The 10,959-nt window shown below is 35.2% G+C and overlaps 1 protein-coding gene across 4 annotated transcripts; it reads left to right on the top strand.

Annotated features, from left to right (window-relative positions):
* The first annotated feature begins 2,966 nt into the window (after positions 1-2,966).
* Positions 2,967-6,702, top strand: TPR5 (Tetratricopeptide repeat (TPR)-like superfamily protein). Of its 4 annotated transcripts, XM_088253938.1 has the most exons (12): positions 2,967-3,125; positions 3,485-3,583; positions 3,719-3,847; positions 3,963-4,087; positions 4,372-4,493; positions 4,606-4,688; positions 4,788-4,943; positions 5,232-5,414; positions 5,826-5,920; positions 5,998-6,095; positions 6,359-6,498; positions 6,554-6,702. In XM_088253938.1, the coding sequence occupies exons 1-11, from the start codon at positions 3,084-3,086 to the stop codon at positions 6,460-6,462; spliced, it is 1,236 nt and encodes a 411-aa protein (XP_088110064.1). In that variant the 5' UTR covers positions 2,967-3,083; the 3' UTR covers positions 6,463-6,498; positions 6,554-6,702. The 4 variants fall into 4 exon arrangements, with proteins under 4 accessions (XP_088110064.1, XP_021821335.1, XP_021821334.1 ...); XM_021965643.2 differs by having other exon boundaries at positions 5,826-5,899; positions 6,359-6,702; XM_021965642.2 differs by having other exon boundaries at positions 6,359-6,702.
* Positions 6,703-10,959: the final 4,257 nt, after the last annotated feature.

Raw genomic sequence — 10,959 nt, 5'->3', positions numbered from 1 at the left:
GCATAAGATCGGTGGAGAAAAAGCATGCCGATGAGAAGTAAAATTACAAACATAAAACCGAAACAGCCGAAGCCACCGTCAAGTAGACAGAGACAAAACATAGAGGGGCATATTGAGCAGATAAGCACCATAAGATAGAGAATTATCATGGAAATGCCCAGACCATGACAATTCCAGGATAAATGTATCATGGATCCCGTGTGGTTGTTGAAGGCCAGCCACCGCAACCTGTAAGCTCATCCTTACTAACACCACTTTCCTCAATTTTTAATGGAGCACATAAGGACCCTATGAAAGAGTCAACAGAAGCCAACCCAAAAAGATTGAGCTCACATCCAAGCCATGAAGGCCACATCAAGCCACAAAGGGCCACAAAAAGGTAGGAATTGATCATCACATGATCCAGAAAATGTTTGAGGATGCCCTCACAAAAGAACTCAAGGGCCGATTGCTACACCGATAAGATGAGTCGGCGTCACCAGTCTGTGTATCGCAAGGCGTTACTGGGAAAATGCATCGCAGTATGTCGGCAACACAGGGTGTTGGTGGGGTGATGGATCTGTGAGTTTGGGCTACTGAGATCGAAGTGGCGGTGGGGAAGGGGAGGGATTTTCTTAGGTCTCTGAGTGGGTTGCGAAAATGAGGTGGGGAGGTGGGTGACTTTGTAGTTATCGGATATGGTCCTGGGTTTGGGGGAGAAGAGAGACAGCAGTAGATGTGAGAGGGAGGGCAACTGAGAAGGGTGGGGGGGCGATGGGTTTGGGGGTGGTTGGGAAAAGGGAGGCGGCTAGGGCTTCACATTGGAGTGAAAGGGGAGGCGGCTAGGGTTTTTGCATCCCCAAATCTAGGACTTAAATTAGGAGTATGGTATGCATGCATGAGTAAAAGGTGAACAAAATCAATTATACATCTTTAAATTTACATCTTTCCGACTTGAGCAAAAATCACATTTACAACCCCCGGAGGTGTAAAAGAGATGTAAAAGTGATTTTACACCCCCCCCCCCAAAAAAAAAATACACCCTCCTACTGTGGATACTCTAAAGAGTCTCACATTGGAAAGTTGAGAAACCTAGCAAGGGCTTATAAGGAGTTGGGCTACTCCCCCCATTGCCAATTGGTTTTGAGGTGGAACCTCAACTTTCTTCATGGTATCAGAGCCAAGTTAGCCCACGTGTGAAAGCCCAACGGCCACACGTGCTTCACGTCACCCAATATATGTTGTCCACGTGTTAGACTTGAAAATTTGCCACACGTGCGGGGGCATGTGAGAATGTGAAGGTAAAGAGTCTCACATTGGAAAGTTGTGAAACCTAGCAATGACTTATAAGGAGTTGGGCTACTATCCCCATTGCCAATTGATTTTGGAGTGGAATCTCAACTTCCTTCGAGTTCTTCTCAAAATGTTGTTCTTTCAAAGTATGCTGGAAGACAATGGTGGACCCAGGAATTTTTATAGGGGTAGGCTAAATATATATATATTTTTTATAGAGGAGATATATTATAAGCCTTTTTTTTTTCTCTTGAAACAAAAATGTAAATAAAATTTTATAAATCAAACATGGCCACATTACAAGCAAATATAACATAAAGAAGTACAAAATATAAATAAATACCAAATCAAATACATTGTCCAACTTAAAAAAATCATATATGCTAATTAATAATTCAAGTTGCAAAAATAAAATATATATCAACAGTCTCCAAAAATTTTCACCCTAACCCTAAATCATAAAAACTTAACAACAACAATTAAAATTGGAAATTGAATATATATAAAATAAAAAAACTTACCAAGATTGAAGAACCTACTGAAGATAGGTTGGTAAATTTTTTAGAGGAGGAGAGGTATTTCCTCTTTGCTCTCAAGATTCAAATATGGCATTTTGGATGGTTAGAAGAAATTTTTTTTATGTTTGCTCTCTGTGGGTGTAGCAATTGGCGGACCCATAAATTTTTTAGCGGAGGTGCAATATTGACTAAGCATGAAAAATGGTTTTTTGGAATACTCATTTTCTCAAGATAATTTTTGGCGGCTTTTATTCCTTACACATCAAATAAGAAAACTTGATTTTATGGGATTTTAATATGAAGTATATATTGACTTAATGAGCCATCATTTTTAGCCTAAATCGTATTTTGCACTAAAACCGATTTTTCATATTTTGATTTGGTGAGAATTTGATTTTCTAGTATTTTTATTTGAATCCAAATGGGGGGTACTTCCTTATTTACGTTGTAAACTTAAGTAAATGGAGTAATATAAAAATAAATGAAAGTAAAAGGACAAAGACATTTACTTAAATGTTGAAAATGGAAATAAGGTAATCTGCACACCAGTTCAGCAAAGGGGCAATTTGAAGCACTTACAATGATTTTTCCGGTGAATTTATATAGGTTTGGATTGATGTTATTATTTCCTATATGCTTTAGGAGTGGGCTAATATTTATTAGAGTAAAAATAAAGCTTAAAACATTTAAACCATGTTCAATACTTTATAAATCTTCCCCTAGATTGGAGCCCACTCCAACATAAGCTTAGGTCCGCCCTTGCTGGAAGAGATCACACTGGAAATAATAGTTTGAGTTTACACCAAAATACAAATACGTAATATAAAATAAGAAAATTTAAAAGCTAGAAATGGTGTCGGGCAAAAAATTTCTTGCACACTGATGATGAGTATCAAAATTATTCCAATGACATGTTATGCGTTTATTAACACATGTGGAATATTTTTTTTTTTCAAATGTGAGTCCTATATTAAAATTCGTGATTCAATATCTTAAAAATAAAAAATTTGATTGATTTGATTCCATTCCTAATCATTTTCTCCTCAATTCCTGATTTCCTCGATTCATTTAACTTCATCATTCCAAGTAAATAAACTTGCAAATAATTTTTGTTTCCAATATTAAAGATTGATTAAAAAGAAACAATGAAGGATAAAATAGTAACTTGATTACGTTCCTTAGAATTAAACCCTCCGAGCGGAGAAAAATAAATAAAAAACCTCACACTCAAGTCAGTTCCCTCGTTCCCTTTCAGTCGCTCTTTCTTCCAGAGGCATCGGGTACCCGCGGTCCATGGCCAGAGCTCCAAATAAGCACGGTCGCGATCAAGCTCTGGTATTTCACTTTTATTATTACTTCTTAAACTGATTTTTTTCAGTGATTTAATTTAGAATATGTTTGGGAGCTGAGAAAGCTGAGGAAAAACTGAAAAGAAAATGAATTTCAAAACTTACTGGCCCATTGAAAGATTTTTCATTTGAATTCGGAGTTGTAATTAAACGAAGACTTTGATACGTGATTGGGGTTAATGTGTTTGATGTGTACATGTGAAAAAGTTTCAGATTTTAAGAAAAAGAAAAGCTTATGTTTTGTGGTTTTTCTTTTTGTGCCTAGTTACGAATATGTTATTAGGTATTTAGTTAATAATTTTAGTCTACTGGGTTTGTATTTTTCTGTTCGTCCGTTGTTTCCAGGATTTCCAGGGGTTTTTGAGTGACTTGCAGGACTGGGAGCTTTCTCTCAAGGACAAGGACAAAAAAATGAGGCCACAAGATTCACACCAGGAAAAGCTGGTAACTTTGTTACTCTGCTCAGTGTTGCGTGTAGCATTGTATACTTTGATGCGTGATTAGCGGTTGCTAGTGAATTTTGTTTATATGCAGCTGATGTTTGCATGTTTGGATATGTTTTGCATGTTGTCATTTCAGAAGACTAGAGATTTAGGAACTAGTTCGGGGAATTTTGACCACTCAAGGAATTTAGATTCAATCAATACAATGTCAAGTAGTTTCACTTCGGAAGATAGTCTTCCCGATGCTGCTTCAGAGAAAGAATTGGTAGGAGTTGATTGTGTTCTGCTGTAGTTGTAAATTCAGAATTCAATTATTAAGGGTGCTCATAAAAACTGGGTCAATCTTGATGCTAATTGTGTTACTGTCTGTTTACTTATAGGGTAATGAGTATTTTAAGCAGAAGAAGTTTAAGGAAGCTATTGACTGCTATTCAAGAAGCATTGCTTTGTCTCCGTCTGCAGTAGCTTATGCAAATAGAGCAATGGCATATATAAAAATCAAAAGGCAAGAGTGCAATCACTCTGTTTTGTTTTTAAGAGAATGCTTGTATAAACTGTGTGAAATTTTTGTTGTTGATTTATTTAGATAACTACGTCTATTTATGTACTAAAATGCAAGTTCGAACTTTTGAATTCCAGAAAGTGTTCATATCTCTGTGTTCTTGGTTCACTTTTAAATGGTAAAACAAAAAGGAGTGTGGCATGCTGTATGCTTGTGTAAGCTCATACAATGTTCTTTTTAACTTATTACCTGAAGCATATATATATATTTTTCGTTTTGTTTGTTAGTTTCCAGGAAGCTGAGGATGACTGTACTGAGGCCTTGGATTTGGATGATCGTTATATAAAAGCATACTCACGACGTGCAACGGCTAGAAAAGAACTTGGAAAACTTAAAGAATCAATTGAGGGTTCGTTAAAAACCAAACTATGACCTTGTTTCCTCATATTATTACATATATGGTTTCTTTTCTGATATTGCAATTGTGATGTGTCTGATATAACGAATATAGCCAACTGCAGATGCTGAGTTTGCCTTGAGGTTGGAGCCTCAGAACCAAGAAATCAAGAAACAATACACTGAGGCCAAATCTTTGTATGAGAAAGTAAGAAAATTTGTACATGTATCTTTGATGGTGTATATCATGCTCATCTACCAGTTCATTTATATATTAAATTGACTTGTTTGAATTGTTAATTCCCAGACAATTCTTCAGAAGGCATCTGGAGCACGGAAAAATTCTGTACAAGAAGTGCAGAAAGTGGGAAAGTTGGATACCAAAGTGAACGGACAAAGCATCCAGCCTGTCTCCAGCAGTGCTCAAATAACAGAAATGACTGCAGTTCTAGATCACACTAAGGTGTCAAGAAAAGTGTTTTGTTGCTCCTTTTACTTGATTTTTTGTTGTTGTCATTGAGTTTTCGTTTCTTCTTAGTAACAGGTGAATAAGGAAGATAGACTTGTTTATGAACCTTATTAATTGCATTTGTCTTTATAGCTTCTTATCAGACTTATATGTTGTGTACTCCTACCATGTTATCTGGACTCAATGGCTTTATCTTTTTATTTGCTTTAAACTTTTATTTATTTCTTTTGCATCTGTGTCATTTAGTCTCTTGAACTAGTCTATATTATGATAATTTTGTAGAGAAATAACACAACTAGGAAGCAAGAGGTGAAGGCATCGGTACAAGAGCTTGCTTCTCGAGCTGCTTCCCGAGTCAAGGCTGTAGCTGCAGAAAAGATCACACCACCAAATTCGGCATATCAATTTGAGGTTTCTTGGCGAGGACTCTCTGGAGATAACGCTCGACAGACTAGCCTGTTGAAGGTCTGCAAAAGTATTCATGTGGTTTACTGTAAAAAATATAGTCTGCCAAAATGCAAGATTCATATGTTCGTTGTCATCCCAAAGTAGGTGACCATGAATGTGTTCTTTTTGCATGGTGGTCATCCGTGTGGTTGACCACTGCAAAGATTCTTTTAGTCTCGTCTATTGTCCTCTTTGGATGGTTGCCAGAAGTATGCCAGTAATTGCATTGTCAGTCTGCCTATCTGGCTTCTGCATGCTAGGGGCCATCCAAGAAGTTCCCCATTTGTTCTGTCCCTTTTGAACAATTTCAAATGTCCATAAAGGATTGTGAATGCAGTTGGTATTTGTTTCGGAAATCATCACTCATTCTGACTTTCCATTCATGCTGTTACTTTGTTTCATGTTATTTTTTGTGTTATTTCTATACAGGCTATATCTCCAAGTGCATTGCCGCAGATATTCAAAAATGCTTTGACTGTTTCCATACTTCTTGACATTATCAAGTGTGTGGCAACTTTTTTCGTGTAAGTAATGTTTATATCTGATATGTATGGCTTGATAAAATGCTTATGGCCTTACCTTTGATTTATTTGTTTGGCAGTGAAGAAATGGATTTGGCCGTCAATTATTTGGAGAACTTAACCAGGGTTCCAAGATTTGACACACTCATTATGTTTCTTTCATCCTCAGACAACGCTGGTATGCATGCTTCTGTTTTAAATTCCTTGAGATTTTCAAAAGCTTACAGTTGAATTTCTGGATTTCAAATGTTTTTTAAGTAGAGTATACCTATATCAATGTGGTATATCTGTCTCAGCGACTGGTGATGCTTGCACTGCGTCTTGATTGAATCATTCCATATTTTCTGATTTGTTAGTCATCCTGCCCATTTTTATGGGGTTTATGATTCATATTTTCCATTAGTTTCATATCCTATACTAACCCAATAACCTTGCAAACAGATCTTGTTAAGATATGGAATGAAGTGTTTGACAATGAGGCAACTCCGATTGAGTATGCTCAGAAGCTTGATAACCTGCATACAAAGTACTGCCCCAAGCGATGACAAAGCTCAACAATTTTCTACCTTACCCTCCTACACCTCTTGTACTGTAAATTCAAGTTGTAAAATTTTGAAATGCTCCAACGTCCTACACCTCTTGTACTGTAAATTCAAGTTGTAAAATTTTGAAATGCTCCAACGTCCCCTTTGAATCTCAAATTATATCATGGACAACTTTTCTATCCATTTATCGAGATGTTAAAAGTACTTTGCAACTTTTACTTCTCTCCTTTTGGACTTGAATACTTTGAACTTGGAATTGTTGGTAAGAATGTGCTTGTGAGCGTCTATGTTTAGGTCGGGTGGACATAGCCCACTCTTGTTCAGTCATATTCATTGAGGACCAGAGGTTAATGGTGGCGATAACCTGTTTCTTCATGCCCTACCTATCATTCACTACCTTATTTTTCAGACAACATATGTATATCTTTGCATACTGAGTTGTTTCAAGTCGCAATCAATCAATGTTATTTGGGGGTCTTCCAGATTTTGCACTATGCTGTCCACATGGAGATCATGTGTCATTTACAATCACCTAACTCTTCCATGTTAACCCCACTATATTATGCATCAAAAATAAAACCCTACTATATAATACAGAAAATAACCCTACATGCAAGTAGATGCTTTGTAATCTTACAGATTAGAGATCATTTCTGTGAACTCACCCAAACAATGCAAAAACAGAACCAGAATGCTTATTGGCTAGGCATATATTATGTGCTGCACACGAAAGACTTCTCTTCGAAGCAAAAATGGTTGGAGATAGGAGGTTGAACAGAGTTTGTATGGCCAAGCAACTAGCAAAAAGTAAAGACTTCTCTTCTGGTATGGATGAGCAACTAGCTAAGGAGGCAATAAAAGCAAGTAGACCATTGATCTTGCGTTAATAGTCATGTATATGTTTTGTGATGTACATTTTACAGTGCAGAATGGTCTTCAGATAATTTTCTGTTTCTTATAGAGGCTTGTCTAGTTGCATTAATACCAAGAATTTCCTCACACTAGTGATTGTTCTTAATGCCTAGCTTGTTGCTGCATTTTCAAAACGCCTACGCGGTCGATTTTTCAAACACTTGAATGGCGTTTGCCACGCGTCAAAACACTTGAAAAGTACCCTTGATTTCCGAGTTGGCCAAAGTGACAGTTGGGGCTGAATGTTTCAACATATTCAAAGCAGATATTGAAGAGTGAGAAATTTCCCAGTAAACCAATATGAGAGTTCAATTTTTTGTTCTTTTTTTCATGGGAATGTTTGCCTTTGATCTACGTTGTTCTCTCAAGTGCTACTAAAGTATGCTATTGCACACATTATTTGTCGTAGAGAATTGCATGCTGAGATGGAGTAGTCTTGGTAATTGCTTCACTTTTCAAACAATATTTTACATGAAGAATACTACCAACTCTCTTACTACTATACCCATAAAACTTTATTTGAAATTGTTATTCTAGTTGGCAAAGAGATTGCAAAATCATCAACTTGCCTTTTTCTTACAACAAGTAAGAAATAATATCATCCTCTCAATTTCTTTCATAGTTAGTAAAATACGGAACGGGAAAAATACGAATAAAATACGCATGTGTTTTATTTGGCAACATTTTGGCAAGTTACAATTGAAAAGTTCGGCCACTATATAATATTTTAATTCAATAATATGTGAAAATTATGTGTATAATACGTGAATTTTGTGTGTATTATTGAAAATTTTGTTAAAAAAAAATACGTGTATTAAAAATGAAAAATACATATGTATGTGTACAATGCGTGTATAGTATGTTCAAAATGTGTATTTTACCAAGTCCTTAAGAGGTGTATAAAAAACTAAGGTATTATTGAAAAATACATATATACGTGTATAATACGAGTATTAAACGTGAAAATGCTAAATTCTTTATACGGGTAATAACTTTGGAAAAGTAAAAAATCAAAATGGGACAATAGAGACTCGGGTAATGTAGTAATAGTAATGGATAATGCTCTAAACTACTCTTATCGATAAAAGAAATAGATTATTATAAATAAACCCAATCCTAGACATGTATTTATAAAAAAATCCACACACTATTTTAACATAAAAACACACCCAAAATTAGCCCAAAAATCAACAATTGTATATTTTTTAGGTGTGTTTATAAATGGGTTTTGAGTGTGTGTAATGATGGGTTTTGGGTGTGTTTATAAAGTGTTTTGGGTGTTGGGTTTTTTTTATAATTTCAGCCCCCATTTTGGGTGTTTTAGTGAAACCCCTAAAAGAAAATGAGGGAAAAAAAAATTAAAAAGGACCCCGTATAGCCGAGCGGCTGTACTATTTATTAAAAAACAATTTAAAAAAGTCTAGAGTATTGCCAAGTAGCTATACTCATTAGGCGGCCCATCTTTTTATTTTTTATTTTTCTAATGAGTATAGCCGTGCGTCTATACTATTAATTTTATAAAAAAAAAAAAATTAAAAACCCCATAGTATAGCCGTTCGGCTATACGATTTATTAAAAACAAATTTAAAAAATCACAATATAGCCGTGCGGCTATACAATTTATTAAAAAAAGTTTTAAAAATAGACCAGTATAGCCACGCGGCTGTACTAATTATTAAAAATAATTAAATAAAAAAGGACCAGCCTAATAGCGCCTAGGCAGCCGAGGAACTGTCAAGGGCTGATTAGGTTGAGCAATGGTGCTTTTCGTGCTGTTAGTTCTTACTGTGGAATATGTTTAATTTTTTTTGATAAATAGTAATCTGCGCGGAGTATAACCGTGCGGCTATACTATTTATACGGGTACTAACTCTATTTAAAAAATCAAAAGGGCACAATAGAAACTCAGGTAATAAAGTAATAGTAATGGATAATGCTTTAAACTAATCTTATCGATAAAAGAAAATCAGGGAATGTTTTTTTTAAGGACCCAGTATAGCCGCGCTACTGTACTATTATTATTATTTTTTTTTAAAGTCCAGAGTATAGCCGCCCAGCTATACTATTTATTGAAAGAAAAAAAAATTCAGGTATAGCCGTGCGGCGATACTCGTTAAATAATATTTAAAAAAAGTGTGTTGGCTATGGATATGAATTGCTGAATTAAGTTACATAATGTTGGCTATGGTTGTTATCAGAAAATGCTAAAATTCTCAACAACAAAAATTTTTGCAATTTTAAAAACCCAATGTTTTAATACATCGAAGACTTTTACTTCTCTCCTATTGCACTTATAAAAAATATATTACAAGTAGTAGTTTAAATTATTTTAAATTAAATTAATATACAAGAAGGAAGTTCAAACTTATGTGTGAGGGGAACTCACTACTTTAATCAACGGCCTAACTCACACATGCGTTAAAGTTCAACGCTTTGAACTTGAACTTGAAATTGGTGGCAAGAATTTGCTTTGTGAGTGTGCATGTTTAGGTAGGGTGGGCCTTAGCCTACTCTTGTTCAGTCACATTCAAATGAGGGTCCCGAGGTTACTTAATAGCGATGACCTGTTTCTACATTGACTACATTATTTTTGAGACAACATATTTATATCTTTATACACTCGGTTGTTTCAAGTCATAATCAATGCGAGGGTCTTCCAGATTTTGCACATATGCTTCCACATGGAGATCATTGTCATTTACACAATCACCTGTAGCACTTTCATCTTCTTCTTTTTAGTTGAAAAAAAGTTTATGGGGAAATTGGCTACTCTTACTACTAGCGTAAGAGGCACACTAATAAGAACTGCTAATAGGGAAACTCAAATACTCTTACTATTAGCGTAAGAGGCGTACCAACGAAAATTGTTAACAGTGAAACTCAAATACTGGTGGAACTACACACAGTATAAGGATCTTATCAACTAAACCAACCCTTAATTGACTGTGGCACTTTAATCTTTACCCCACTATATTATGCTTCAAAAATAAAAAAACCTACCATATTTCAAATCCAATCGCTTGCCCTTTTTAAATATGTATTTTTTTGACTCAAATTCAATCGATGGTTACATGGTGGGTTTCATAAGCTACTTGGCTAAATTAATCTCCCACCAAAACCAAGACAAAGAATAAAAAAGGTATATATTGCCAATTGGATGTTACCTAATGCATAGATTGGGAGGTATAATTTCAAAGTCCAGATAATCCTATTGTCTCAGCATCTGCATAAAATAACAATTAAACAGATTCTTGGGAAAGATTTTTTTCCCAGAAACCAAGAAAGAAGTAAACCCTAAACTTGATTAAGCGTGGGATTCTTTTACTTTATTTGTACTCCTTTTGGGGTTCCCCTCCTTTGTCATGAACAGTATGGGACGACATAACATTTGAAATTATTAGAAAATTTCAGTCATCTCATCTTTAACTTTTTACTGGTCTGAAATGTAAATCGCAAGTAAGGATGACTATCCAACCATTCAATCGAGAACAATCAAAATAAAATAAAATAAGGTGTATTGTTGACTATTTGTATTTATTTTTTTAATACAAGTGATTATAATGAAAAGAGAGTTTCTCACATACA

This window comes from Prunus avium, chromosome 6 (assembly GCF_965620075.1).
Source record: "Prunus avium chromosome 6, drPruAviu1.hap1.1, whole genome shotgun sequence".
Taxonomy (NCBI): domain Eukaryota; kingdom Viridiplantae; phylum Streptophyta; class Magnoliopsida; order Rosales; family Rosaceae; genus Prunus; species Prunus avium.
The sequence above is the reverse complement of the archived record's forward strand: the minus strand, read 5'-3'. Positions and strand labels throughout refer to the sequence as shown.

Excerpts from the sequence above, each read along its gene's own strand:
- TPR5 (XM_088253938.1), top strand. The coding sequence starts at position 3,084 with ATGGCCAGAGCTCCAAATAAGCACGGTCGCGATCAAGCTCTG. Across the intron at positions 4,494-4,605 it reads ACTTAAAGAATCAATTGAGG|ATGCTGAGTTTGCCTTGAGG; the intron begins GTTCGTTAAAAA and ends AGCCAACTGCAG. Across the intron at positions 5,921-5,997 it reads TGTGTGGCAACTTTTTTCGT|TGAAGAAATGGATTTGGCCG; the intron begins GTAAGTAATGTT and ends TTTGTTTGGCAG.